The sequence below is a fragment of the Taudactylus pleione genome, unplaced genomic scaffold, assembly GCF_031769625.1.
Source record: "Taudactylus pleione unplaced genomic scaffold, aTauple2 ptg000329l, whole genome shotgun sequence".
Classification (NCBI taxonomy): domain Eukaryota; kingdom Metazoa; phylum Chordata; class Amphibia; order Anura; family Myobatrachidae; genus Taudactylus; species Taudactylus pleione.
In genome coordinates, this window is record NW_028284730.1 from 7,590,503 (window position 1) to 7,617,647 (window position 27,145).

Here is a 27,145-nt window from a genome sequence, read left to right on the forward strand (position 1 = left end):
GATACTTACCTTCGGGATGCCGGCGGTCGGGATACTGGTGCCAGGATCGCGACGCTGTTGGGATTTCAGCTCCGGTATTTAGACAGTCGGCATCCCGTATTTCCTGCAGGAGGCAAAGTGACATATATTCTGAATGCACAATATACATTCACTGCACAATAAACTAGTGACATTAGAAATTATTTTTTTCCATTGCGGTATCCTCTTTTGCCTCACCCCAATTCACAATTACCATTTATTATGTAATACAAATACAGATGAGACCCACAATGCGGATTCTCCATGCAGCACACTCAGGGTGGAGTTCTCATTAGCCTATGCTACTGTACCTTTATTTTCAGACCACACATCTTAATATTCAATCACAAAGCCACTAAAAGCTCCAATCTGCTGCTATCTTTTTATGTCTCTTTCCCTTACAATGGCTCGCTGCCATTCCTTAGCTCAGATGTTGCAGTACTTCCCGACTTATTTAGCCAGGTCTGCCAAAGATGTGATGAAAACTAGAATAATTTAATTAAGCTAATGTGGCCGCAGCGCTTTCGTAATTACGAAGATTGATTTTCTTTTCATATACTGGCTTTCTAAACTATATTATTGTACTCTGTTTCAGCCTTTCTCTGATTGAGATACTGCTATTGTTACTATAAAGAATTTCAGTATTCATGGAAAGGAAATAATCTGTACTCTGTTTATTCTGTCCATCCAAGACCATTTTCTCTATTCTGTCACATTACTAATCAAGCATTGAATATTGGATGGGTGGTTGATATCCTAGTCGTCAATTAGTGCCAGAGATAACTTGACTTGGAAAATTACACAATTTAATTTCTCCCTTGTATGTTTGTGTTATTAAGTACTTCACTTTTTAGACATCTGACCAGTCCTGATCACTTTCTACTTGAACCCGAATATATAGGCGACTTATCTACACTCATTGAATTATCAGAAAGAATCTGCAGAGGATGAGTTTTGTCTTTACCTTAGCAACATTGTGTTACTCTTATATGATCTAGGTTAGGAATTAAATGGCCTTTGCAAAAAATAAGTGATTATCAAAAACCCTTCCATGGTCTAAAGATTCAGGACTCTATAACATTTTTAGTATTTATAAAACTGTTTTGTTTTTTTTAAGCCAAATCTTGACACTATATAAATTTGGGATGCATTTAAGTCATATTTTAGGATTTAACTGCATACAAAACCTTTAGCCATAAATTTGCGGATACTAGTAGTAATTTATAAATTTAAATATACTATCAAAATGGGTCCTGGGAGTAATAACTGTGTAGTGCATAGATTAAATGTAATTAAACCATTTTCAGTACCTAAAGCTGTTGGGCTGTTACCACAAAATAAAAGCTTGTAATTTAACGGAATCCTAACCAAATCAAATGTTTCCTATAGAAAATGCCTAGTCTGTGCTGTCCAGTTAACTTCTCCATATATATCTAGAGTCATGAAAAACTCCTAAAGATACACAAACGAATGGTGCGTACACACGTAGCAATTTAAATAAGCGATTTGAACAATAAGGTTATCGTTACCGTTATTGTTCAAATCGCTCATTTAAATGGTCCCTACCAACTCACCATCGACCAGCGATGCACGGGCACGTATGGATGATAGCGATATCGTCCATCGGCCGTGCATGCCGGTCAACTTGCTCGATATCGAGCAGTAACTATATCGCGGGTCGCTATAGTCGTCGTTGAGTTGGTGGTGTGCTGGATGTTCGATATCGATCATCCAGCACATCAGGGAGGGTGCAGGACGATCAGCCAGTAATATCGTATCACAGGCTGATTGCTACGTGTGTATGTACCATAACAAAGGCTCATACAAAGCAGCACAACCATTAGTCAGCAAAATTATGTAAACTGTACTACAAATAAAATGAAAATAACACAAGACACAGACAAGTAAAGTAAAAAAGTTAGCAATATCAAGAACAGGTTGGTCAACATATATGTGTAAAATATATATATATATATATATATATACAGATAGTAGGGATAGCGCACTCGTGACAGTAGTATAAAAAGTATAATTTTACTTGTAATGTTGCTCACATACATGAAGGTTGAGAAATTCACTCGCTCCGGGACTCGCTACAAACGGGGTGGCTGTCGATGTTGATCGACAGCCGCCCCGTTTTGTAGGCAGGGAGGGGGGGTGGCTAGACAGAGGCGTTCCCGAAGGAATGCCTGCCATTTGTGGGCGGCCCTACTGACATCACTCGTGATGTCAGTAGTGAGTTTCCTGCTCTAATTAGAGCAGGAAGCACACTGGGGCTTGCGGGAATGAGACCCTACCACAAGGGTCTCGTTGCAAGCCCGATGGTTGCGAAGGTCATGACCATCGCGACCATCACCTGGCCGCTCGCAAAAGGAGGCCGGGTCAAAAAAAAAAAAAGCACTGGCCCTGGTTCAGAGTGAGCGCTCGCTTTTTGTGAGCGACTCTGAATCAGGCCCAAAGTTCTTAACCTTGATGTATGTGAGCATTATTACAAGTAAAATTATACTTTTTATACTATTCTCACGAGTGTGCTATTCCTACTATCTGCATTTTTTAGAAATTCAGGGATCCTCCTGGCAAGAGGAAATTTAAGGATAAAGCCGCAAATACGTCTTGAAATTTTATCTATAGGATTATCTGCGCTGAAGTACATTGCTGTGTATGTGAGATGTGTGTGTGTATGTATGTGTGTGTGTATATATATATATATATATATATATATATACATACAAAAGCCAAGCGGCCACCCACATTCAGAGCGACCGCTCGCATTTTGCGAGTGCCTCTGAATGAGGGCCAGAATGCTTTAAAAAAAAATCAAAGTGTTAATAGTTTATTTTTATCAATTCCCAAAATGCAAAGTGAATGAGCAAAGTAGAAATCCTAAATCAAATCAATATTTGGTGTGACCACCCTTTGCCTTCAAAACAGCATCAATTCTTCTAGGTACACTTGCACACAGTTTTTTAAGGAACTCATCAAGGAGGTGGTTCCAAACATATTTGAGAACTAACCACAGATCTTCTGCGGATGTGAGCCTGCTCAAATCCTTCTGTCTGTAATCCCAGACAGACTTGATGATGTTGAGATCAGGGCTCTGTGGGGGCCATATGATCACTTCCAAGACTCCTTGTTCTTCTTTAAGCTGAAGATAGTTCATGACATTGGCTTTATGTTTGGGGTTGTTGTCCTTCAGAATAAATTTGGAGCCAATCGGATGCCTCCCTGATGGGATTGCATGATAGATTAGTAACTGCCTGTATTTGTCATCATGGAGGACACCATTAATAGTGACCAAATCCCCAACGCCACTTGCTGAAATGCAGCCCAGAATTTGCAAGGAAGCTCCACCATGCTTCACTGTTGCCTGTAGACACTCATTATTGTAGCGCTCTCTAGCCCTTCACCGAACAAACTGCCTTCTCTTACAGCCAAATATTTCACATTTTTACTATTCTGTCCAGAGCACTTGCTGCCATATTTCTGGACACCAGTTCCTATGTTTTTGTGCATAGTTGAGTTGCTTGGCCTTGTTTCGACGTCAAAGGTTTTTTGGCCGCAATTCTTCCATGAAGACAACTTCTGGCCAGACTTCTCCGAACAGTAAATGGGTGTACCTGGGTCCCACTGGTTTCTGCCAGTTCTGAGCTGATGGCACTGCTGGACATCTTCCGATTTCGAAGGGAAGTAAGTATGATGTGTCTTTTATCTGATGCACAGTTTCCTTGGCCGACCATCCTGTTTACGGTCCTCAACGTTTCCCTGTTTCTTTGTGCTTCTTCAAAAGAGCTTGAACAGCACATCTTGAAACACCAGTCTGCTTTGAAATATTTGCCTGGGAGAGACCTTGCTCATGCAGTATAACTACCTTGTGTGTGGCTGCTATGGTGCCCAAGCTGCCTCTGTGGTCCGCCATTCCCCCTGCACCCAGTCACGCACACAAGGTGGGCCGGTCCAGTCAGGGCCGTGAAGAGGGGCTGGGGTGTCAGCGATGTTAATTTGGTGCTCGCCTGCCAGATCATTACAGCTGGCGCACTGACAGGTAGTCATGAAGAGACAGCACCGCCGTTCGTGAGGCAATCAGAGCACGCGGACTAGCAACCAATCAGCAGTGATGGTTCCTGATGGCTCCGATTGGCTCCCGAACGGCACTAGATTCAAATTGTGCTGGCGCCGTCTGTCCATGTCTGCTGCTTCCTGCTGGTGCACCAGCTGTATTAAGCCAGCGGCCCGGCCCCAAGTCCACACCGCCTGGCTGCTGATGGCACACAGGTGGAGGTGAGAGGCTGCTGGAGGGAAATGGGAAGGGGAGTTGCTGTGGGGGGCATAATGTGTAAGGGGCATTACTGTGTGGCATAATGTATAAAGGGCACTACTGCTTGGCATAATGTGTATAAGGGGCACTACTGTGTGGCATAACATGAATGGGCTCTGTGTGGGGGCAAATGTATATGTTTTTTTACCTCTGGGGGGGCCCTTTTAAGATCTTGCTATGTGGCCCACAAAGTTCTAATTATGCCCTTGCATCCAAACACAGGCTCTGGATTTAATATGAACTTGCATGAGTCATCAACTTTGCTCAGACTATAAGTAAAATGATACTCTTGTAGCTTTCTCACAGGTTTTTGGCATACTACCAATTTCCACTGGAGCCAGCTATATAGCATGGGATGTAGTCTGGAAGCCGACGGTCTAAATGCCAACTGCCGGCTTCCAGACTCTCTAATCCTGGCATGGTACTAATGACAGGCGTCGAAAACTTGATGCCTGTCATTAACCGTACGCTGGAAGTCCGATGCCCGGCATACCAAACGAAGGTAAGCCGGGCGTGGACAGCCGCGGGGGGAGGTTAGGTTTAGGGCTCCTGGGGGGACTTAGGGTTAGGATAGGGGACTTGGGGTTAAGGCTAGGCACCCTGGGGGGAGGTTAGGGTTAGGCATTTAGGGGGGGGGTTATGGTTAGACACTTGGGGGGAGGTTAGGGTTAGGCACCCCCTAAGGCAGGGTTAGGGTTAGTGGGGGGAATTAGGTTAGCGATACCTTAGGGATGATCGGGATCTTCACCCTTGCCGGGCTGCCGCTGTCAGGATTTGAACTACATCCTATAGCATCAATGCTGCAATTGAAGAAACTCAGTCATATATCATAACATGATCAAAAATAAACATCTGAAGTATCTGCATGCAAAATGCTACATTACAGTGTCAGTGGCTGTGACACTGTAACGTAGCATTTCGCATGCAGATACACCCGCAGTTGCACACAGAAGTTCCTGTCCTAGTGGAGCTTGAAGTCAAGATTCTCTGTTACACAAATACACGCACTAATATTAACCTATATAGAGTTAACAAGTGTTAAAGTTTCCACAGCTGCTGGGCTTGAACAAAGTAAATTCCTGTCTTGTCACAGACGCATGTTTGAAAAACACAGTTGAATGCGCTCGTAAACGCAGCTTATTGTGTATAAAATGCATACAGAAACCATTTTAAGATGCTCTTCTGAAGGACGGTCTATGCATGCCCCTAGGTGGGGTTCTTGTATTACACATAATTGTAAGTGTCACTCAGCCTACATATATATATCTATATACTATGTGTGTGTGTGTGTATATATATATATATATATATATATATATATATATATAATATTCCATATCGCAAACCACATCTCAGATGAAGGTGCATACACACACGATTTTTTGAACAATTATTGTTAAACGATATCGTTTAATGATAATCGTTTGTAAAAATCGTTCACTTTCTGAGTCAAACGATGAACGATTTTCCTTCATGCGAGTTCACGTTTGTAGTTCAGTCAGACTTGTCAACTCAATGATTTTCAGTAAGGGAATATGCAAAAATCGTTTGTAGTTCAAAAAAATTGTTCATTACATTTAAATGAACATAGTAAATGAACAACTTTAGTAAACGATTTTAGTTCATTTTTTCAAGGGAGAAATTTGTTTACTAAAATCGTTCATTAACTAAATCGTTGTGTGTGTATGCAGCTTTACTTGCAAGCTGCTGCAGCCAGGGACCAGTGTCTGGCTCCTTCTGGGACCCCAGTCAGCTGATCAGTGCTGTAAGCAGAGATGCCGGCTGGGAGGTTCACAGCATCAGCTGATTGGGATCACAGGAGCCGGACACTGATCCCTGGCTGCAGCACGTGTAGGTCAGTTTTATTTTATTTTTTAACTTTTTATTTTCTACAGTAACCAGCCTGTGGTCTAGTTAGACACACATGGCTGATTACAGGTGCCAGCTCTGAGCTCTGTTCTATCTCTCAGAGCAGAACTGGAGTAGGGGAAACTGGAGGGAAGCCATAATGTCGCCATCTGAAGATGGCGTTATTTTCACAGGGTTCCCTCCACTATTTTTTTGTACCATGTAGTAAATTTGAGCAGATCACATTTCCCATTACAAGTATGGGAAATGTGATCTGCTTACTAAAAAAAATGTAAGGGCTTGGAGGAGAATTTTGTGAATTTTCCTCCAAAAGCACTTGCATACATTCAGGTGATACTAAAATAATGTGAAAAAGGTGTGAAAACACCCATTTTCACATTATTTTAGTAAAAATAATATTGATAAATATTTCCGTAAATCCTCTCTACAATTCTTTTGTTATATTTTCTTCTCTATTAGGGTTTAGGAATCTCTGTAGGAACACTGTGTTCATAAAGTGTGTTTGTATAGGTATTTAAGTAAACTTCACTATGTGTCTATGCAAAGATGAACTCGATAAACACAGAGAGCAATGTAAATAATTGCACCACACTGGGAGTCCCTGATTCTGCCAATTGCCAGGATGCATATACTGATTTTGTATGGTTGCTGAGACCACGTATAAAACGTGCGATTGCCTTGGAAGAAAGAACACACAACATGTCCCTGTAAATACCTGAACAGCACTCTTGACTGATGTTAAAGAAGTTTATTACTTTGCCAAAGATCAGTAGGAAAATGCACTCCACAACCATATCTGGGAGTGAAAACAGGAAGAAGCCGGACGGCGAACATGACAGCCAGTATATAGTTAGATGGGTGAAAAACCAGAAGAGGAACACTATGGGATATACATGCTGAGTAGGTGTGGCAATTGACAACATATATAACAGATAAGATAGCTAGTACAACCCTGATCTGGGCCAAAGTCCAGTCTTGTATAGCAGCAGACTTTATCTAAACTGAAACACACCGTTCACCAGACTGAAAAATAAAATAAAATAAAAAATTAGATTTTTTTTTTCATATACAGATATGTTTGACACCAGTATTATAGGAGTATCACATCACTTCTCTGCATTGTTAGATTGTTTAGATGGCTGTAATATTGACACTGATGAAATGTCGACTTGATTAGAATGTCAACAAAACATTCTTAGTGGTCTAGTGGTAACTTAGCATGGGTCGGGCGGTGTCTTCTGGGTCTAGTGGTGACGTCAGAACGACTTCCTGCGGATCCAGCAGCACTTCCAGTGGTGAGTAGTACTAGTCCTTGTTCCTAAAGGTGCCCCCACACACAGCGATGTGCTCACGATCCAACATCGTGCACCATTTCCCCTGAACTCTGCCAAGGCAGCTCCCCGGCATCCGTGGTCACGATTTGGAGTAAAAAAATGTCCAACTGACTTAAGATCTATTGTGCATCCAGTGCATTGTGTCCCAGATTGGCAAATCTGCCCTACAGCACGGCAGATCTGAAGATGCAATGTGCGACCTGCGGGGATTTGGGCATATTTTACACGATTTGTCATCACGATTCGTCGAAATCTGGAAAATCGTGTAAAATATCGCTATGTGTGTGGGCAGCTTAACCTTCCCTCTAGTGCCTAACCCTCCCCCTAGTGCATAACCCTAACCCTCCCCCTAGTGCCTAACCCTAACCTTTCCCCTAGTGCAGGCCTGGCCAACCTGTGGCTCTCCAGCTGTTGTGAAACTACATATCCCAGCATGCCCTGCCACAGTTTTAGCATTACCTAATAGCAAAATGGAAGCAGTGCATGCTGGGACTTGTAGTTTTACAACAACTGGAGAGCCACAAGTTGGCCATTCCTGCCCTAGTGCCTAACCCTCCTCTTAGTGCCTAACCTTCCCCCTAGTGCAGGGGTGGCCAACCCGCGGCTCTCAAGCCGCATGAGGCTCTTCTGAGCTTCTAATGCGGCTCCCAGCTAGCGGGTCGGCAGACCCCCATTGTTACTGAGAACGCTGGTCTCTAAAGCCTCTGATCGCTTTACAGGCCTGGGTTCCCAGTAATGCAGTGCGCGGATGACATCACCCGCGATGTGAGGAGTCCGCACGTCTGCTGGATCCAGTTAGATCCAGCAGGCGGCGGAAGCAGCAGCGGCGGCGGGACTCGGGAGCCCTGACGTCGTGGAGCGGTGCCAGCTCGAAGGTAAGATTCTTCATAGGGGGGGAGCTAGTGCTGGGGGCACGACTACAGGGCGCATTGCAGGAGGGGTACAGCTACAGGGGGCATTGCTTAATGGGCACTGCTACAGGGGACAGTGCAGAAGGGGCGCAACTACAGGGGGGCATTGCTTAATGGGCACAGCTACAGGGGACATTGCATAATGGGCACAGCTACAGGGGCATTGCAGAAGGGGCACAGCTACTGGGGGCATTGCATAATGCGCACATCTACAGGGGGCATTGCATAAGGGCCACAACTACTGGGGGCATTGATTAATGGGCACAGCTACAGGGGGCATTGCAGAAGGGGCACAACTACTGGGGGCATTGCATAATGGGCACAGCTACAGGGGGCATTTCATAAGGGCCACAACTACTGGGGGCATTGATTAATGGGCACAACTACATGAGGGCACTGCATATGGGGTACAACTACAGTAGGCATTGCAGAAGGGGCACAACTACAGGGGGCATTGAAGAAGGGGAACTACAGAGGGCATTGCATCATGGGCACAGCTACAGGGGGGCACTGCATATGGGGCACAACTACAGGGGGCACAGCATATTGGGCACTGGCATTCTCAATGTATTTTATGTGGTTCTGATTTCAATATGTATTTTATGTGAACGTGGCTATTTCAAAGTTTTCTGTTGCTCTGGCTTTTTCTTTCACTTCAACAGTGAAAAATGTATATTGGGAAGATTATGTAAAATGTTTATTTTCAATGTCCTGGGCTCGCCCTCACTGTGACTAAAAACGGGGGTGTGACACAAGGTCATGCTCCTGCAAATGTCATACCAAAGGCGTGTGCGCATAAAAATGGGGCATGGCCTTGTGACAAGCCACGCCCCTTTTTGCTCGCGCGGCTACAGCGCACGCATGCTATCGGCTCTTTTGATTGCCTACATATCTTTTTTGGCTCTTTGCCTCCGACTGGTTGGCCACCCCTGCCCTAGTGCCTAACCCTAAGCCTCCCCCTAGCACCTAACCCTCCTCCTAGTGCCTAACCTTCCCACTAGTGCCTAACCCTAACCTTCCCCCTAGTGCCTAAGCCTCCCCCTAGTGCAGGGGTAGCCAACCTCGGTCCTCGAGAGCTACTAACAGTTCAGGTTTTCCAGACCACCTAGATCTTGCGCAGGTGTAGTCATTACTCACTGACACATTTGAAAAGATCCATAGGTGGAGCTAATTATTTCACTGGTAATTCTGTGAGGAGACCTGGAAAATATGCAGTTGGTAGCTCTCGAGGACCAGGGTTGGCTACCCCTGCCGTAGTGCCTAACCCCAACCTTTAACCTAATGCCTAACCCTAACCTCGCCACTCGTAGCCTAACCCTCCCCCTAGTGCCTAACCCTAACCCTCCCCCTAGTGCATAACCCTAACCTCGCCACTCCTAGCCTAACCCTCCCCCTAGTGCCTAACCTCACCACTCATAGCCAGTGGCGGTTCTAGGGGCGGGCTAACAGGGCCATCGCCAGGAGTGCCGGCCACTAGAGGGCGCCACTGAGTCCCCAGGAGAGAGGCAAAAAAAAAATCTCTGATAAAAGAAAAACAACCAGCACCGCTTTCCCCCTGCTAGCCGCCGCCGCAGGGAGACTGTATTTGCCGGGCGCCCGCTGATATTTATCAGCAGGCACCTGGCTCCCTCCCTGCAGCAGCAGCCGAAAGCCAGAGCTCACTCCTGAGCTCCGGCTTCCGGCAGAGAGCACTATGGGAGGGACGTCATGACATAATGACATCTCCCATAGATACGTGGTGGAGCCGCGGTCGGACCGGACAGCAGCGGACGCAGCAGTGGGGCTTAAGGTAAGTATTGTTTGTATGTTAATTATTTTTTTTTTTTCTGTCAGAAGCACCAGCACTGGGGGCATGGCTACAGGGGGGCATTACTACTGGGGGCATGGCTACAGGGGGTATTACTATTGGGGGCATGGCTATAAGGGGTATTACTACTGGGGGCATAGCTTTAAGAGGCATGGCTATAGGGGGCATTACTACTGGGGACATGGCTATAAGGGGCATTACTACTGGGGGCATGGCTATAAGGGGCATTACTACTGGGGGCATGGCTACAAGGGGCATTACTACTGGGGGCATGGCTATAAGGGGCATTACTACTGGGGGCATGGCTATAGGGGGGCATTACTACTGAGGGAAATGGCTATAGGGGGGCATTACTACTGGAGGCACATCTATAGGGGGGCACTACTATAGGGGACATTACCAATGGGGGCATTACCACTGCGGGCACTACTGAGGGCACTGCAAGGGGGGCACCACTACTGGGGTAATTGTGTAAGGGGCACTAATTTGGGCATTGTGTAAAAGGGGCACCACTGTGTGTCATAACATGAATAAGGGACTTCTGTGTGGTGTAATTTGAATTGGGGATAATGTATTATAAAGGGAATTACTGTGTGTTGCACAATGTTATTATACAGGGCATTACTGCGTGTGGCATAATGTGTTATACAGGGCATTACTGCGTGTGGCATAATGTGTTATAAAGTGCATTACTGTGTCTGGCATAATGTGTTGTAAAGGGCATTACTGTGTAAGACATACTGTGTAAGGTGCATTACTGCTCACGGCAATTATTCCCCACGAGGGGAGAGCTTGGGGGAAGCCCTGCACCTTCGTAAGTGCTGGGCACGCCCCACAGTGTGATGAGTTGGGGGTGTTCCGCAAAGACACGCCCCCTTTCCGGAAGCACGTGCAGAGGAACGCCATCTAAAAAAAAGTATTTTTTTGGGGGGGGAGGGGGAAGGGGCGCAACTGGGAACTTTCGCCCTGAGCTCCACAATGTCTAGAACCAGACCTGCTCATAGCCTAACCCTAACCTCCCCCTAGTACCTAACCCTAACCTCGCCATTCATAGCCTAACCCTCCACCCTCCGGTGTGCGCAGAATATCGACATTCTGCACATGAGGAAAATGTCAACTTCATAGCTACATTGTAAATGTCGACAATATAACTACATCCCGCTTACATCACCCTCTTCACACTGGCCCTTTTTCATGTGACACCACCACAAATTCGACATTAGAATGTCGACATGGTCTGAACTTTTGACAGACAACATATCCACGTGCTGAGAACGTTAACATATTCACAATGTTCACATTCTGAGGAAGCTGACGGTTAGGGTTATGCTACTCCGAGAGGTTAGGACTAGGCTGCGTGCGGTGGAGAGGGGGTTGGGTGGTAAGGTTAGGCATTAGAGGAAGGGGGAGGGCTCAGGGTAAGAGAGAGGGGAATAATACTTACCGGAACGCCGCTCCTCAGATGCCTGCGCAAGAACTCCCGCACACTGACGGGACCCGGAAGAACACACAAGAGCTGCCACTGCTGCTGGGGGAAGGTAAGACACCACTAGACCCTCAGGGATGGTTTGTTGGCTGAAATCTGAATCCAACCAAATTTCATGATCTGGACAGATCTGAATTGCGCTTGTGATCTCCTGAGGAGATCCGGACAGATCCGAGTTGTTTTTAAGTTTTTAAAAACAGCTAACATAATGTAATTTTTGCAATCCAAAATTTCGAGTTTTGGATTGCAAAAATTACATGATGTTAGCTGTTTTTAAAAACTTATCAATTTTTTATTTTTTTTTAAAGCATTTTATTGAAGACTTCACAAAAAAAAGATGTGAAACATATAAAGACATCACGGTCTGATTCAGCAAGGAATGTACGGATGCAGACGCACTAATCCGGCCGCTGCGAGAATATGCTAATTAATGCATATGCACGGCAATCGCAGCAGAATAGGCAGACGCCCAGCACTACATAATACCACCCACTTCCCTTTACTTGTGTCCTTTATACCTGGCAGGACAGCGGAAACATGGAGAACCATAGGACCCATACACACAATAGTGGTTGACCTGACCCTCCCGCAGACCTGAGGTCACGCATGCGTTGCCGGGGCGACGGGGAGCAGGTAAGTAATGCAGCTACAGAAGTAGCTGCGGTACTTTCCACGGGGACAATAGCTTTTCGGAGCAGTTGTCCCCTCAACGGAGCAATGATGAATTGCTCCGGTGTCAGGCTTCCCCCACTGCGAGTTGGATACTAAAGTATCCCTCGCAGCAAGTTCTAAGCATACGGCCTTCGATGATGAATTGGCCCCATAAAAACATGCAAACAATAGAGGAATAGGTGAAAATTATGATTGATAAATAGTAGTACTTTTTGCCAATTTTTTATTTTATTTTTGGGCATGACAAGAAAGCATGAATATACTTGGCATGCTCTATATAACATTTCGGGCACTGACCTATTTTTATTTATTTTTTTCTAAAAAACCCAGAACCAAAACCTAAAACACGGGGGTCGGCACACATCTGTAGTAATATCGAGACTAAAAGTATAATCAAAAATCAAACAAAAAGATATGCAGTACAACAAGGTACCAATAAACCAGTTCAAATGTACAAATTTATTGGCAACAGGTCTTCCATGAGGCACGTCGGGAACATCACATAGACCTAGAGTAAACTTGGTCAGAAATTAAGAGATCAATAGGTGGTCACCACCACGCGTTTCATGCCAAGTAGCGGAATGCAAACACTGCCAGATACACTCAGAAACAAAAGAATGGCAATGGAACTTTCCCAGGTATCGAAAAGGTTTGCAGGAAAGCATCATTTGTGGATTTTGCCCTTTTGTCTATGAATTGTGGATTATGGTGGATACCAAACTCCTTCCACGAAGTGAACGGATAACTTGCCTCACCATTGCCGAAACCCGGATTTTCTAGTACGGGAAATGTACAGATGTATATTGGTTACATTTATATCTGTAGTGTAGAATATGCTTTATGTTTCTAGTATACATAAAAGAAGACTTTTCAGTTGGTGGTTCTTGAATTACGATGAAAGAATAAACTGCAGCCTATAGGCCAGGATTTTGTCTAGAAGTTTTAAATCTAAACTAAGGAGGGTAATGGGCCAGTAGGAGGCCATTGCATGGAGGTCCTTTACACTGGTATAAGTAGATTTTAAGAAGAGTAATCAGATTGATTTATGTCGGAGGTGACGGAAGAGTTCAAGAAGGGCAGGGAAAATATCAGGCTGATGAATGTTAGTGTTTGTCTGAAAAGCTACCTGACCCCAGGGATTTATGCAAATGATGGGCAGTAAAGGCAACATGAATTGCCTGAGCTGTAATATCCACATCAAGAAGATCCATTTGGGCTAAGAGCTCCCATCACATCTTACCTGCTGCAAAGAAGGTCAACTTCACCTCCGTCCCTGGAGACCGCCAACTGTACCAGAGCCATGAGGGGAAAACTATATGTAATGAAAATGTGCTGGAAGGCACATCTGTGAATGATGTGCCTGCGGCCACGATACTGGGTGCCGGACTATAGATAGACCGTAGAAAGGTAGACAATGTCTAGATAGACACCAGATGTTAGACAGTAAATAGGTGACAGGGACAAAAGACCGACAGAGACAAAAGGTTGACATGTAAGAAGGCCAAAAGGTCAACATGAAAGTGCTCGACACAAAAATGGTTGACACATGATTTTAATTTTGGGGGGGTTAGGCACTTACCGGAGGGTTAGCGGTAGTCACTTACCCCAACGGTTAGGGTTAGGCACTAGAAGGGACGGTTAGGGTCAAGCACCTACCCCGATGGTGAGGGTTAGGTTGAAGATTAGGGAAAAAAAAAAAATGAATGTGTAGACCATTTTCATGTCGACCCTTTGACCCTGTAGACAATTTGTACATGTTGACCTTTAGTGTGTCGACCTTTTGTCCAAGTCGACCTATTGATGTCTAACATCTGGGGCCAAATGTAATAGGATGAGAGTATAGCAAATGTGAGACTTTAGCAGTAAAATCTCACATTGGTTTATATTCCAAATTGGAAAACATCTGGATGAGAGTTTAAATGGTGACAGTTTTTGGAGTCTAAAATCATGAGGTTGTCATCGGATTCTATTACATTGGGCGAGTATAAAAAGTGAGAGGTTACTGATAAGCTAAACTCTCACATTTTCTAAACTCTCACCCTATTACATTTGGTCTATCTGGACATTGTCTACCTTTTTACTGTTTATCTGTTAATCCACACCCGGCCACAATGCTGGGTGGCGAATGGAAGATGTAAGATTGTGGCCAAACCATAGGAGTGGCGATCAGTCACTCCACTGTGGATTTGCTACTGGACAACGCTGTTATCTGTCCTGTGGGTGCCATTCCTCTTTTTTTTTTTTTTTTTTTAGAAGGTGTGAACACTGCCATTAGCTTTGGGGGGAGATGTATCAAACATTCCAGACAGAGAAAGTGGAGAAGTTGCCTATAGCAACCAAACGGCTCCTAACTGTCATTTTATAGACGGATAAATAATGACAGAAGCTGAATACTTGCTAGGAGCAAGTTCTCCACTTTGTCTCTCTCGAAGTTTTGATACATCTCTCCTTTAGTGCAGTACTGAGCATAGTTGTCTCCGTCTCCATAGTTGTCTCCTGAAGGAACTCATTGGAGATCTCTTAAGATGTTCTACTGTGGAGTTTTTCTTATTACTTTCAACTATGTTTCTACACCTACTGTAGGTGCAGATGCTGGAAACCCCATTGGAATTAATGATAAAAGCTAAGTAAATAAAGCAATAGATCATACAGTCAGGGCCAGATTAAGGGGGGGGCAACAGGAGCTGTCATCCCTGGGCCCCCACACACAGAGGGGCCCCCACTAGCGGCCGCTGTCTGCACCTGCTGCTAGTGTCCCCTCCACTAGTGTAGTGTAGACCGCAGTGAGCGCAGCCACACTACACAGTGACATACACACAGCTGCCAGCGGCAGCTGTGTGTATGTTACAGCAGCCGATGAGAGTCAGACAGACTCTCATTGGCTGCTGCATCAACTGAGGGAGCCGGCTGGAGCTCACTTATGAGCTCCGCCTTCCGGCTCCCCCGCATCGGGTGATGGGAGAGACGTTATGACGTCTCTCCCACACTGTAGTACAGAAGAGCCAGGACTCTGTGGACTACTACTGGGGGCACTGCATAGGGGGGACCACTACTGGGGGCACTGCATAGGGGGGACCACTACTGGGGGCACTGCATAGGGGGAACCACTACTGGGGGCACTGTATAGGGGGGACCACCACCACTACTGGGGGCACTGTATAGGGGGGACCCCTACTGGGAGCACTGCATAAGGACCACTGCATAGGGGGGACCACTACTGGGGACACTGCATAAGGGGCACTACTACAGGGGACACTGCATAGGGGGGACTACTACAGGGGGCACTGCCTAAGGAGCACTGCATAGGGGGGACCATTACTGGGGGCACTACTACTGGGGACATTGCTTAAGGGACACTTCTACAGTGGGCATTGCAAGAGGGGCATTACTACTGGGGGCATTAAGGTGAATAGAAAGAAAAAAAAATCCTTGGGTGACAAGAAATGGTGGTATATAGGGGCCCCCACAAATTTGTTGCCCAGGGGCCCCCACAGACCTTAATCCGGCCCTGCATACAGTAATCACTAGAATATACTGCGGCGTAACTATTACAGACTACAGAAGTACAACAAAGTGACACTGTCAATCAAGTTAATTTCTAGGTGCACACTCCCAATTTCCAGTCTTTGAAAACAGCCCTGTAATCACTGTGCAAACAGAATAAAAATGTCATTATAAAGTACATGCTCAGGAATATCCCCTTCATTCTTCATAATCTTATCTTCTGTAAGAAAAGTGAAATGCTCTATTTAGACTTTTTTATGACAAATAAATTATACAAGTTCAGGTACACTGTGACTTTTTACTACATTCCAGAATGCTTCCCTCTATAACTCAGGGATTAGGCTGGGTTTTTGGCACCTCTCACTGTTTGGGAAGTGAAAGCCCTTTTGCTAGGAGGAAACCGCTGTCCGCCCACCTGTACAATACAACTAGCAAAATTAATTTTCTCCTCCCCTGCCAGATTGTTTAACAAACTATCACCATGTTGTTTTTCCTCCTCCCCATACTGACATATTGGACCTGTAATGTATGCACTTACCCATTTAAAGTACACATTCATATACAGGGCCTGTGATGTGATGAAGCAGCATTTGCACTCTTGCAGATGCCCTTTTACACATTGACTTTAGAATTATAAATGATAACCAGCAACAATTCCACACTCTTACTCTGGCACCTTTCAGCCAATCACCTGTCCCAGTATCGTAGGCCTGGCAAGGTATTTTCATACCCAGGCAAATGTCTATATTAAGAAATATGTAGTTTAATTAACATAATCACTAATTGCTCTATTTACTACAATCCACATTTGTAATGCAGATTGTAGTGTGATATTATCGACTGAATTCGCATTGCGAATTCAGGCAATATCACAGGGATTTACTACAAATCTCTTGCAGGGACAGAGCTTTATTATTATTACATTTTATTTATAAAGCGCCACAAGAGGTCCGCAGCGCCGTACTTACAGTAAAGGGTACACAGAACATTACATTACAATACAGTAACCAACTTATAAACCGAGCACAAGTAACAATTAGCAACACAATTCTCCCTTAATTACACTTACCTGCAGTGATCGGTGCTCCAGTGATGTCCTCCGTGGCTCCGGTCAGCTGACATCCCATCCTGCACTGGGACCCTGTCAGGTGACGACCGGGCAGTGCAGTATGGGAGACCAGCTGACCGGAGGGAAGACATCACCCAGAGCCCCGAGCACCGGTCCCTGGACTCAGGTAAGTTTTTTTTTTTTACAGTGTATCAGCGTGTGGTCTGTTTAGACCACACAGCTGATTACTGGGGCCGACTCTGGGCTCTGCTCTCCCCGTTAGAGCGGATCAGGAGTCCGATAACCGGGGAAGACCCTGGATAACGCCACCTCCAGGTGGCGTTATTATCACAGGGCTTTCCCCGGTATTTTTTCACATTTTATTTTTAGTAACTTTGGTCAGATCACATTTCTCATTACAATTATGGGAAATGTGATCTGATTACTAAAAATAAGTGATAATTAGGGTTATGGAGTAGAATTTTATGAATTCTACTCCAATTGCCCTATAGTAACTTTAGGTGAAACTAAAATAATGTAAGCAGCTCGCATTTCCCATAATTGTAATGGGAAATGTGATCTGGCCAAAGTTACTAAAAATAAATTGTGAAAAACTACCGGGGAAAGCCCTGTGATAATAACGCCACCTGGAGGTGGCGTTATCTAGTGTCTTCCCCGGTTACCGGACTCCTGCTCCGCTCTAACGGGCAGAGCAGAGCCCGGAGCTGGTCCCAGCGATCAGCTGTGTGGTCTAAACAGACCATACGCTGATACACTGTAGAAAAAAAAACACTTACTGGAGTCCAGCAATGCGAATTCAGTCGGTAATATCACACTACAAGCTGCATTACAAATGCGGATTGTAGTAAATAGTCCTATAAGAGCTATACAAATTTGGGAAGCTAATCATTATGAATACCAGGTTTCTTAAACCAGTCCCTGGGCAGTCAGGCTTCCCTTACTGGTGATAGTGCAGCGGCCCTGCACAAGCAGAGCCGTAACTAGACTTTTTGGTGCCCTGTGCCAGAAAGAGTGTTGGCACCCCCCTCATTTTTCAAAGGGACATAATGCACCCAAAAAAGGGGAACGGCCTCATGGGGAAGGGCCAGGAAAGAGATAGGACAGGCCAGGAGATGCTGGGGATGAAATAAGAGGAAGCTACAAGTGAGAATGATAATAAACAGAAATTTGACAGGCCCAAACAGCGCCCTCTGACCAGTGGTGCCCTGTGCGATGGCACCGGCCGCACTACCCTAGCTACGGCCCTGTGCACAAGTGGTCCCCCTGCTGCTTTCGGGGGGGCACAATGTCCCAAGACCTACAAATATTGGATATGAAGGAAGCTTGTAAAGCCCTTCAACTTAAGCTCTGATCCTTGACAAAAGACGCGGGAGTCATAACCTCTAGACCACTATAAACTGTCAGATCATGATGGTATTTGTAGTGCCACATGTTGTTTTAGGCTTGCTCTAGCCACTCCTGTCTTCAAGCTTCTGCCGAGATATCAACCCCTTCTGTCCGTCGTTATGGGACTTTTAACTCCCAATTTGTCACGCTCTGGCACCCTGGAAGAAGGTGCAAGTATTGTATGCCCTGATTCATATTAAAGAAATGTGTGTGAGCTTCTAGAACCTCTTGTGTTAAAACTTCTATAGAAGAAGAGCCATCAAGATGCCAATAGGGACCTCTGTTGCTAGCAATCAAGAAGCACATAGACACCTGCATGGTCTCCATAAGAGAGGTTTCATATGTTTCATGGGCTTTTGGCATGAAAGAATAGGAAGCAAATGATCACAACTATGGGGCCTATTTATCACAAACTGCAATTAATTTGCATTTGTGATGTGAAAATAACGATTGCATTCGATTTGATTGAATAATCGCAGGCAGAACCAGAGCTTGTAATAAAGCTCTGTCCCTGTGAATCTCTCCCCTGTAACATATAATAGGGCATGAAGGACACCTTGCTGTGTATCCGAATCCCGTCCCTATTTTTTCTAACTCAGAGCTGACTCCCAATGACGGTCTGCAAAACTTGTTAGCCCCGGCAAGGTGTTGGTAGTGGTAAAATAACTTGAAGGTGAATTATATCAGCTCGCTCCCTCCTATAGGAGGAGATGCGCGGGTTCGGATTTACTCGGTATTTTTCACAAAAATTATCGCAACTTCGGATTTATTTTGTTGGCTATCCAAAACACGTGATAGCCAATAAAATACAGTAATAATAAACAGCAATATTCTAGTGTTCTGCGATTGACGCTGTGTCTTTTGTGCGCAGATCCTTGGATTTGTAAAGTCGCAGGCAGGTGTCTTAATACAATCCTCGGTGCCTGTGACCTGTGACCTTTGCATATTAACGTGCAGCTGCTATAGCATTAGCATACATCTATGAATCAGGCCCTTAGATTGGACTTTGACCCACTACCAGGCCACAAACACTTGCACCACTTGCATCTTTGTGCATCCCCAGTTCATTCTTCCTGCAACAACTTCATATGCTTTCTCTGTCTATTGTTGGGTAACACTATGGGCTCTATTTACTACATTCCGCATATTGAATGCGGATTGTAGTGTGATATTACCGAGTGAATTCGCATTGCGAATTCAGGCAATATAACAGGGATTTACTATAAATCCCTTGCAGGGACAGAGCTTGCGATAAAGCTCTGTCCCTGCGGATCCCATCCGCACTCTAGTTGCGGTATTTTCGGAAAAAATACCGCGACTAAGAGCCCGCGCATGCGCCAGCCCCACCGTCGCTGCTGCCCCCCACCGGTGCTAAGCCCCGCCCCCGCGATCGCGGACCCCCGCGACCCCCTCTCCCTTCATTACACTTACCTGCATCCTCCTGGCCTCCGGTGATCTTCTCCGGGCTTCCCGATCAGGTGATCTCCCATACTGCACTGGGGCCCGATCACCTGATGACCGGGCAGCAGTGCACTGTGGGAGACCAGCTGACCGTAGAGGAGCCATCACCGGAGGCCCGATCACCGGTCCCTGGAGTCAGGTAAGTAAAAAAAAAAAAGTTTCATTTTTTTTTTTTTTTTCTTTTTTTTTTTTTTTTACAGCAATCAGCTTGCGGTCTATTTAGACAACATAGCTGATTACTGGTACCGGCTCCCGGCTCTGCTTTCCCTGTTAGAGCAGAGTGGGAGCCCGGTAACCGGGAGAGACCCTGGATAACGCCACCTCCAGGTGGCGTTATTATCACAGGGCTTCCCCCGGTATTTTTTTACAATTTATTTTTAGTAACTATGGTCGGATCACATTTCCCATTACAATTATGGGAAATGCGATCTGCTTTACTAAAAATAAGTGATACTAGGGGTTGGCGTAGAATTTTACTAATTCTACTCCAATTGCCCCATAGTAACTACAGGTGAAACTAAAATAATGTGAAAAGGGTGTGAAAAAAACACCCTTTTTCACTTTATTTTAGTAAAAATAATGTTAATAAATAGAGCCCTATATATTATAGCATTATTATTACAATATGTCTCAGGCCTATCTCATTTTGCAATATGTCCACTCTGTTCATTATCTGTTTTACCATTGTTTCTACCTGTAACACACACATTGCTTTCTATGGGGCCTATTCATTAAAACATAATTATCACTTGTGATAATTATGGTTTGAACTCGCTGCGATTCATCATGCCTCCTGCCCTAAACTATCACTTCCGAAAACTGCTGTTTCTATGAAGCATTTTTCTTTAGAAGTGATAGACTTTTCTCCTGTCCCCTCTTCAGTTTTCACTCCCTGTCTTCAAGCAGAAAAACAGGCTGCGAAGAGACTGAGACCCCCTCCCTCCAACTAACCCTGCCAGCATCTGTCCCCCCCCTCCCTTCCTTGTAAAGCTGCCGGCTACCCCCGACGCTGCCTCCCCCTTCCCCCCCCCCTCCCGCTGAGACCTGCTAGATGCAATAAGTCCCCCGCTGTGGCCGCCAGAGACTGTGTGGCTCCCCCCTGGTGAGACTTGCTGCACATCGCCGCTGCTGTGCGGGGGAACCTACTCGTCTAAGCTGCTGCCGGAGACTTGCCCGCCGCCCCACACCGGCTCACGGAAGGACTGCTCTGGGAGCCGTGAGGGAGCATCAGGAATGTAAGTGAACACAGCAGGGAGGGATCTCTTCAGATCCCTCTACTGTATCAGATGCTGTGCGCCATCTCAGAGTGGCGTTCAGCATCACTGTCAAGTTCTGAATAAAATGCTTTTCCTTAACTTGAAGAATTTCATAATTTCTACATCCCTATACTATAGTATGGGGACTGTATAGTGCTATAGTATGGGAACTGTATAGTGCTATAGTATGGGGACTGCATAGTGCTATAGTATGGGGACTGCATAGTGCTATAGTATGGAGACTGCATAGTGCTATAGTATGGGGACTGCATAGTACTATAGTATGGGGACTGCATAGTACTATAGTATGGGGACTGCATAGTACTATAGTATGGGGACTGTATAGTACTATAGTATGGGGACTGTATAGTACTATAGTATGGGGGCTGTATAGTACTATAGTATGGGGGCTGTATAGTACTATAGTATGGGGGCTGTATAGTACTATAGTATGGGGGCTGTATAGTACTATAGTATGGGGGCTGTATAGTACTATAGTATGGGGACTGTATAGTACTTTAGTATGGGGACTGTATAGTACTATAGTATGAGGACTGTATAGTACTATAGTATGAGGACTGTATAGTACTAAAGTATGTGGACTGCATACAGTGTTGGACTGGAGCATGAAGGGCCCACCTGGGGATTGCAGTGGTAGGGGTCCATGTCAAGGGGTGTGGCCAGCCACCACAGATGCTTTGCTAACCAATAGGCAAATCTTGTTGTAGTTTTTATAGAAAAGAACCAAGCACCAATGTTGATCGGTGGTACTACTCCACCAGGTAACTGACCATCTAATACAGTAACAATGCATGATTTGAGGTCTGGAACCTACAGTAACACCTAGAGGAGTGGGTGGGCACTTAGGCAGTGGGGCCCACCGGGGATTTCCCCTGTACCCCTGTGGGCCAGTCCAACCCTGACTGCATTGTACTATAGTATGGGGACTGTATAGTACTATAGTATGGGGAATATGGAAATTATCGATGAACATTTGTAACCAGGAGATATCTCCTGCGTTACATGAATAATGAATAACTGTGACACTTAATTTATACAAAAGCAGGTGAATAATAAAATTTTCACCTAAATTTGTATAATTTAAGTGATGATGAATAGGCCCCTATATGTCTCTCCACACTGCCCCATCATCTTCTACTCCCTCATATTCTGCTTACCCCTTTCCCCTTCTTTCCCATTCTCCCTTTCCAAAATCCTTACCCCATTCAACTTACCCTATCACCAGTTCAAGCCACCCTCCTGCGACTTTGACTCCACCTTACTTACTACCCACCTGCCAGTACCGTGAAGCTCAGTGTCCCCTTTGCTCCAATTCTCTCTCACTGCCCTCTCCCTATAGAATGTAAGCTCTGATGGGCAAAGGCCCTCTACCCCATATCTCGTGTCACACCACTCTTTGTTGTCCTCGTCTATTTCTGTCATGCTGAATGTTTTCTGCATTTTGTTGTATTAAATGCATCCATCCATTTATTATTCTGCTCATCTGCACCCCCACTCCTGTTACTATGTATATGGTTTTCATGTTTGTCAGTGCTAGGTGATTGTCAGGTGCTACAGATGCTGTGACGGCCTATTAATATACAGTGAGCACGAAAAGGTGCACTGGGGGGATTTGCACATTTACCAGAGAGCATATGAAAGATGCATTATACTTTTCAGTTTGGATGCTATGAGGAGACAGGGGAATAAGGACAGGGTAGGACGGAAGGAATGAGAGTGGGGAAATGGCAGGTAGAAGGGATGGAAGCTTGTAAGGTGGCGGACAGAGAGGGGAGTAGGATGTTAATCGGAGAATTAGCATCACAAACCTATAATAACAAACATACAGTAGTAGTTAGTTATACAAAGCTTAACATTGTTAGTAGTTACCCATAATACATTAACCAAGGTATTAGAACCGGTCTTAACTGGAGGAAACAAAGTATAATGGCATGTTTTATAAAGCATTAACAAGCTGTACTTAAATTACTTCCTTGTGTGCTTCTCCTTCCCTCACTCGTATGATCATCTGCGCCAAACTTCCCCACAAGGGCACCTAAAACTTGGTAGCTGACGCCCTGCTGCTTATTCTATTTCTTCCTGCTTATCTGCCATGACCAGATGGTGACCCTTCTCCCAGCTGTATATGGTAGAACGCTAAGCGAATAAGAATAACTTTTCGGCTTCATGGTCTATGCCAGAGGTTCCCGAACTTTTTTGAATCACAGTGCCCTAGAGTATCAGAAATGTTTTCACGGCACCCCTAAGTTTAAGCCTGTTGTTGAGAAATTCAGAAAAAAATGAAGTAAAGTGAAGTAAATTATGCTTACCTGTCATCCTTAGGCTCAGTTATGTGGTGGTGGACAGGTTTGCGCTTCTGTTTGTCCACATATTTACATTACATTGACCATAAATATTTTGATTTGGTGCTGGACCACCAACCTGGGGCACCCCTTCATGTGTCCTGAGGCATCCCAGGGTGCCACGGCGCACAGTTTGAGAACCACTGGTCTATGCTGAGAGAACAGATGCTAGGTGGATATATGTGAGAATAGTGGTTGCTGAATGGAAACTGAGAAATGTGAATCTCCATGCATAGAGGTCATGACCTGTATGGCTTAGAGGGACCTCTAGGTACTGTTAATGCAGGTAGTGGGGTTGCGGCCTAATATATACCATGGTAGTAGTTAGCCATATGGAAGAACTGACAATAGTGTTACATTAGGTAACAACACTTTTGTACATCCTCAGTAATATATTCTGTTCCTCTGTATAATTTGTCTTGGAATCCCTCCTTACCAGAAGCCGGAATGCCATATTACCTGTGATTCCCACTGTCTGAGGAATCTGTTCATCCAGTCTTCCTAATTAGAGCTCATAGAAGAATTGGTGGATCTGTTGCCAAGCGTAATATAGACTCTGGTCTGCTTTTAGCTTTGATACTGTCTTCCTGTACAAAATGAGGGATTGGTAGTTGGGCATAAATTAAGCCGCGTCCAACTAGCGCCAAAGTCCTCCTTGTTTTGACCAGTGTTTTTTTTTTTCATTCGGAAGCACTGGGGGGCACGATTGTAGGGGCATTACTACTGGGGGACGACTATAGGGGGCATTACTACTAGTGGGCTCAACTACAGGTGGGCATAACTACAGGAGGCATTATTTCTGGGGGCATTACTAATGGGGGCACTACTACTGGGGACATTACTACAGTGGGCACTACTATAGGGGGCATTACTAATGGGGACAGTACTACTGGGGAGCATTACTAATGGGGAAACTACAATAGGGGGCATTACTTATGGGGGATTACTACTGGGGAGCATTACTAATGGGGGCTCTACTAATGGGTGGATTACTACTGGGGAGCATTACTAATGGGGGGAACTACTATTTGGGGCATTACTGCTGTGGAGCATTACTAATGGGGGCATTACTACTGTGGGAACTACTATAGGGGCATTACTAATTGGGGGATTACTACTGTGGAGCTTTACTACTGGGGGAACTACTATAGGGGGCATTACAACTGGGGGTACTACTAATGGGGGCACTGCATGGAGGGCACCACTACTGGGGCCATTGTGTAAGGGGCACTACTACTGTGGGCATTGTATTAGGGGCACTAGTGCTGTGGGCCTTGTGTATAAGGTACACTAATTTTGGCATTATGTAAAAGGGGCACCACTTTGTGTCATAACATAAGGGACTACTGTGTGGTGTAATTTGAATTGGGGATAATGTATTATAAAGGTAATTACTGTGTGTGGCACAATGTGTTATACAGGGCATTACTGCGTGTGGCATAATGTGTTATAAAGGGCATTACTGCGTGTGGTATAATGTGTTATAAAGGGCATTACTGCATATGGCATAAAGTTATGTTATCTGAAAAAAAGTTCTTTCTTTTTTTTGGGGGGGGGGGGGGATGGGGGGCGCAACTGGGAATTTTCACCCTGAGCTCCACAATGTCTAGAACCGGCCCTGCCTTGCACCTATGTAGTTACGCCAAGGGACAGACAGACCTGATTACAGCTGGAAAGCTGCACGTTTCTCGTGCACCTCCCAGTGCCTCCCTCTCCCCTCCCTCTCTCCTTACTTCAATTTTATACTCTGCACCGTGCAGGGTGCACGCCAGCGTACCATGCTTAATGGTCGGGTTACACCCATGCTGCTACCTTGATCAAGCATGGTTCTCAAAAAGGCACAAAATTTGAAACCCCCGCCAGTGCTGGAGCAGTGCCGGCCCTGCCCTCTGAACGCATGATGTCACGCCGAGGGGGCGGGGCTGCCATCTCCAGGAAGTATGGCAGCATCTGGTGTGTCCTTAGGGGAAGATTTATGAAAATTGTGAGAGAGAGAATTAACCAACCATAGCGTCCCACAGTGGTATTGGCATTTGTAAATGACCCTTAATATGTTTTCATCACCTACACACAATGTACACAACAGATCTTTGTTGACTCTGTCCCTTTTGTCTTCTTAGGGTATATTCCCATCTACGTATATTCATCTAAAAGAAGTGACTGTTGCCAAAGGGTGAGTATGGTTAATACCTCTGTATCGGTTTTGTGTATATTTATGGCTGCGGACCTGTCACTTCCTGTTACTTGACAAAACAGATATCTGAGCAGACTGCACATAACTAAACATGTTTACATTTACTGTGCGTCACAACTGTATATTTTGTTTATATATACTGTATACACCACTTTACATGTTTTCTCACAGCCGTCTTTATCGCAGCTATGAATATTCATGATATAATATTTAAATGCTCACTGCTTCTAAGAAACATCCTGTGACATCATCAAGCTGCCAGCAATCAGTACATTGGCTCTGAAGGATCACGTGAGCAAATTGTCACAGAAACTTCTCCCTCTACCAACAGCTAACTTCAAAAATGCTTAATGCATAGGCAAGGGCACAGCTTTATTGTTCTGGGATTAACTCGGTAATGCTATGCAAAGTAATGTGCCTTGACATTTAATTAGACATTTACTCCAGCAAATATAAAATTTTTCAAAACTGCATGATAGGTCAAGCAAAAAAAAAAACAGCCAGGTAGTAGGCAGCACCCAATTTGGTATCATTAATCCCTCTTAGTAAATGATATACATATTCAGTGTGCTGCCACTTTAATGTCCAAACACCTGCCCCAGTACTCTCAGTGATTGCATGTCGGTAGTACTGGTACTGAGGAGCATGTCGACCAAATAAACTCTGGATAATTGCTCTTTTACATGCCCATATGATATAATCATGTGCACCTGTGTGTACGAGGCCTTAAGTACTTAAGCTTGTGTACACACTAGACGATTTTTTAAACGATTTGTCGACAAATCGTTCAAGTCGTCCAGTGTGTATGCACTATGCGCACTCCAACTGGGTCGTCCGTCGCATCCTCAGATCTGCCGCACATGGTGCTCAATCTGAAGATCTGACTGACGATCCCATGAAGTTGGATGCGGCAGAGGAACGACATATCGCGGTCATTCACCAGATCGTGTGTTGTGTACAAACTGCATGATATGTCGTTTCGTTGTATCTGCCGTCTGCTGGGTACACAGGTCGTCTATTGCGTACCCAGCTCTAGAAAAGCCTGAGAAAGTAATTGTTGTTTATTGGAGGCCTATGAAAGCATTTTAGAAAGGAGTGAATTATTCATGATAAATACTTTTTATGCATAGTGTTGCATCTTCTTAGGATAAGGGGATAAGATACATTTATGCAGCTGCTTATAATTCCTAATAAGCTGGCATAGAGAGAGGCAGTTCCAAAACGACAGCATTGAGCATTAAAGGACAAGCAAAATAGCTATTAGTATCTGATATACATTCATATTCTTTATTCACTTCCTGTAGCTACGTAAAGTGCACAATTACTGCCATAAGGTTACTGTATATGCCCAGCATCTGATGCGTTGCCTTGCATTAGGCGGATGTGTGGTAGGGGAGCAGGACAGTAGAGGTAGAACACAGAAGCCACCGTGATAATCTGTGATTCACGTATTGACTCAAAAGCCCATAGAGCCTGATGGCGACTGTCTGTATGCCGGGT

The 27,145-nt window shown here is 45.0% G+C and overlaps 1 protein-coding gene across 2 annotated transcripts in view; it reads left to right on the plus strand.

Annotated features, from left to right (window-relative positions):
• DOCK5 (dedicator of cytokinesis 5) overlaps positions 1 to 27,145 on the plus strand; it is a 100,117-nt gene that overhangs the window by 31,050 nt on the left and 41,922 nt on the right. For both annotated transcript variants that reach the window (XM_088443376.1, XM_088443377.1), the window contains exon 4: positions 25,572 to 25,624. In XM_088443376.1, the coding sequence (XP_088299502.1) occupies positions 25,572 to 25,624 (53 nt within the window). The remainder of the gene's footprint in view (positions 1 to 25,571; positions 25,625 to 27,145) is intronic.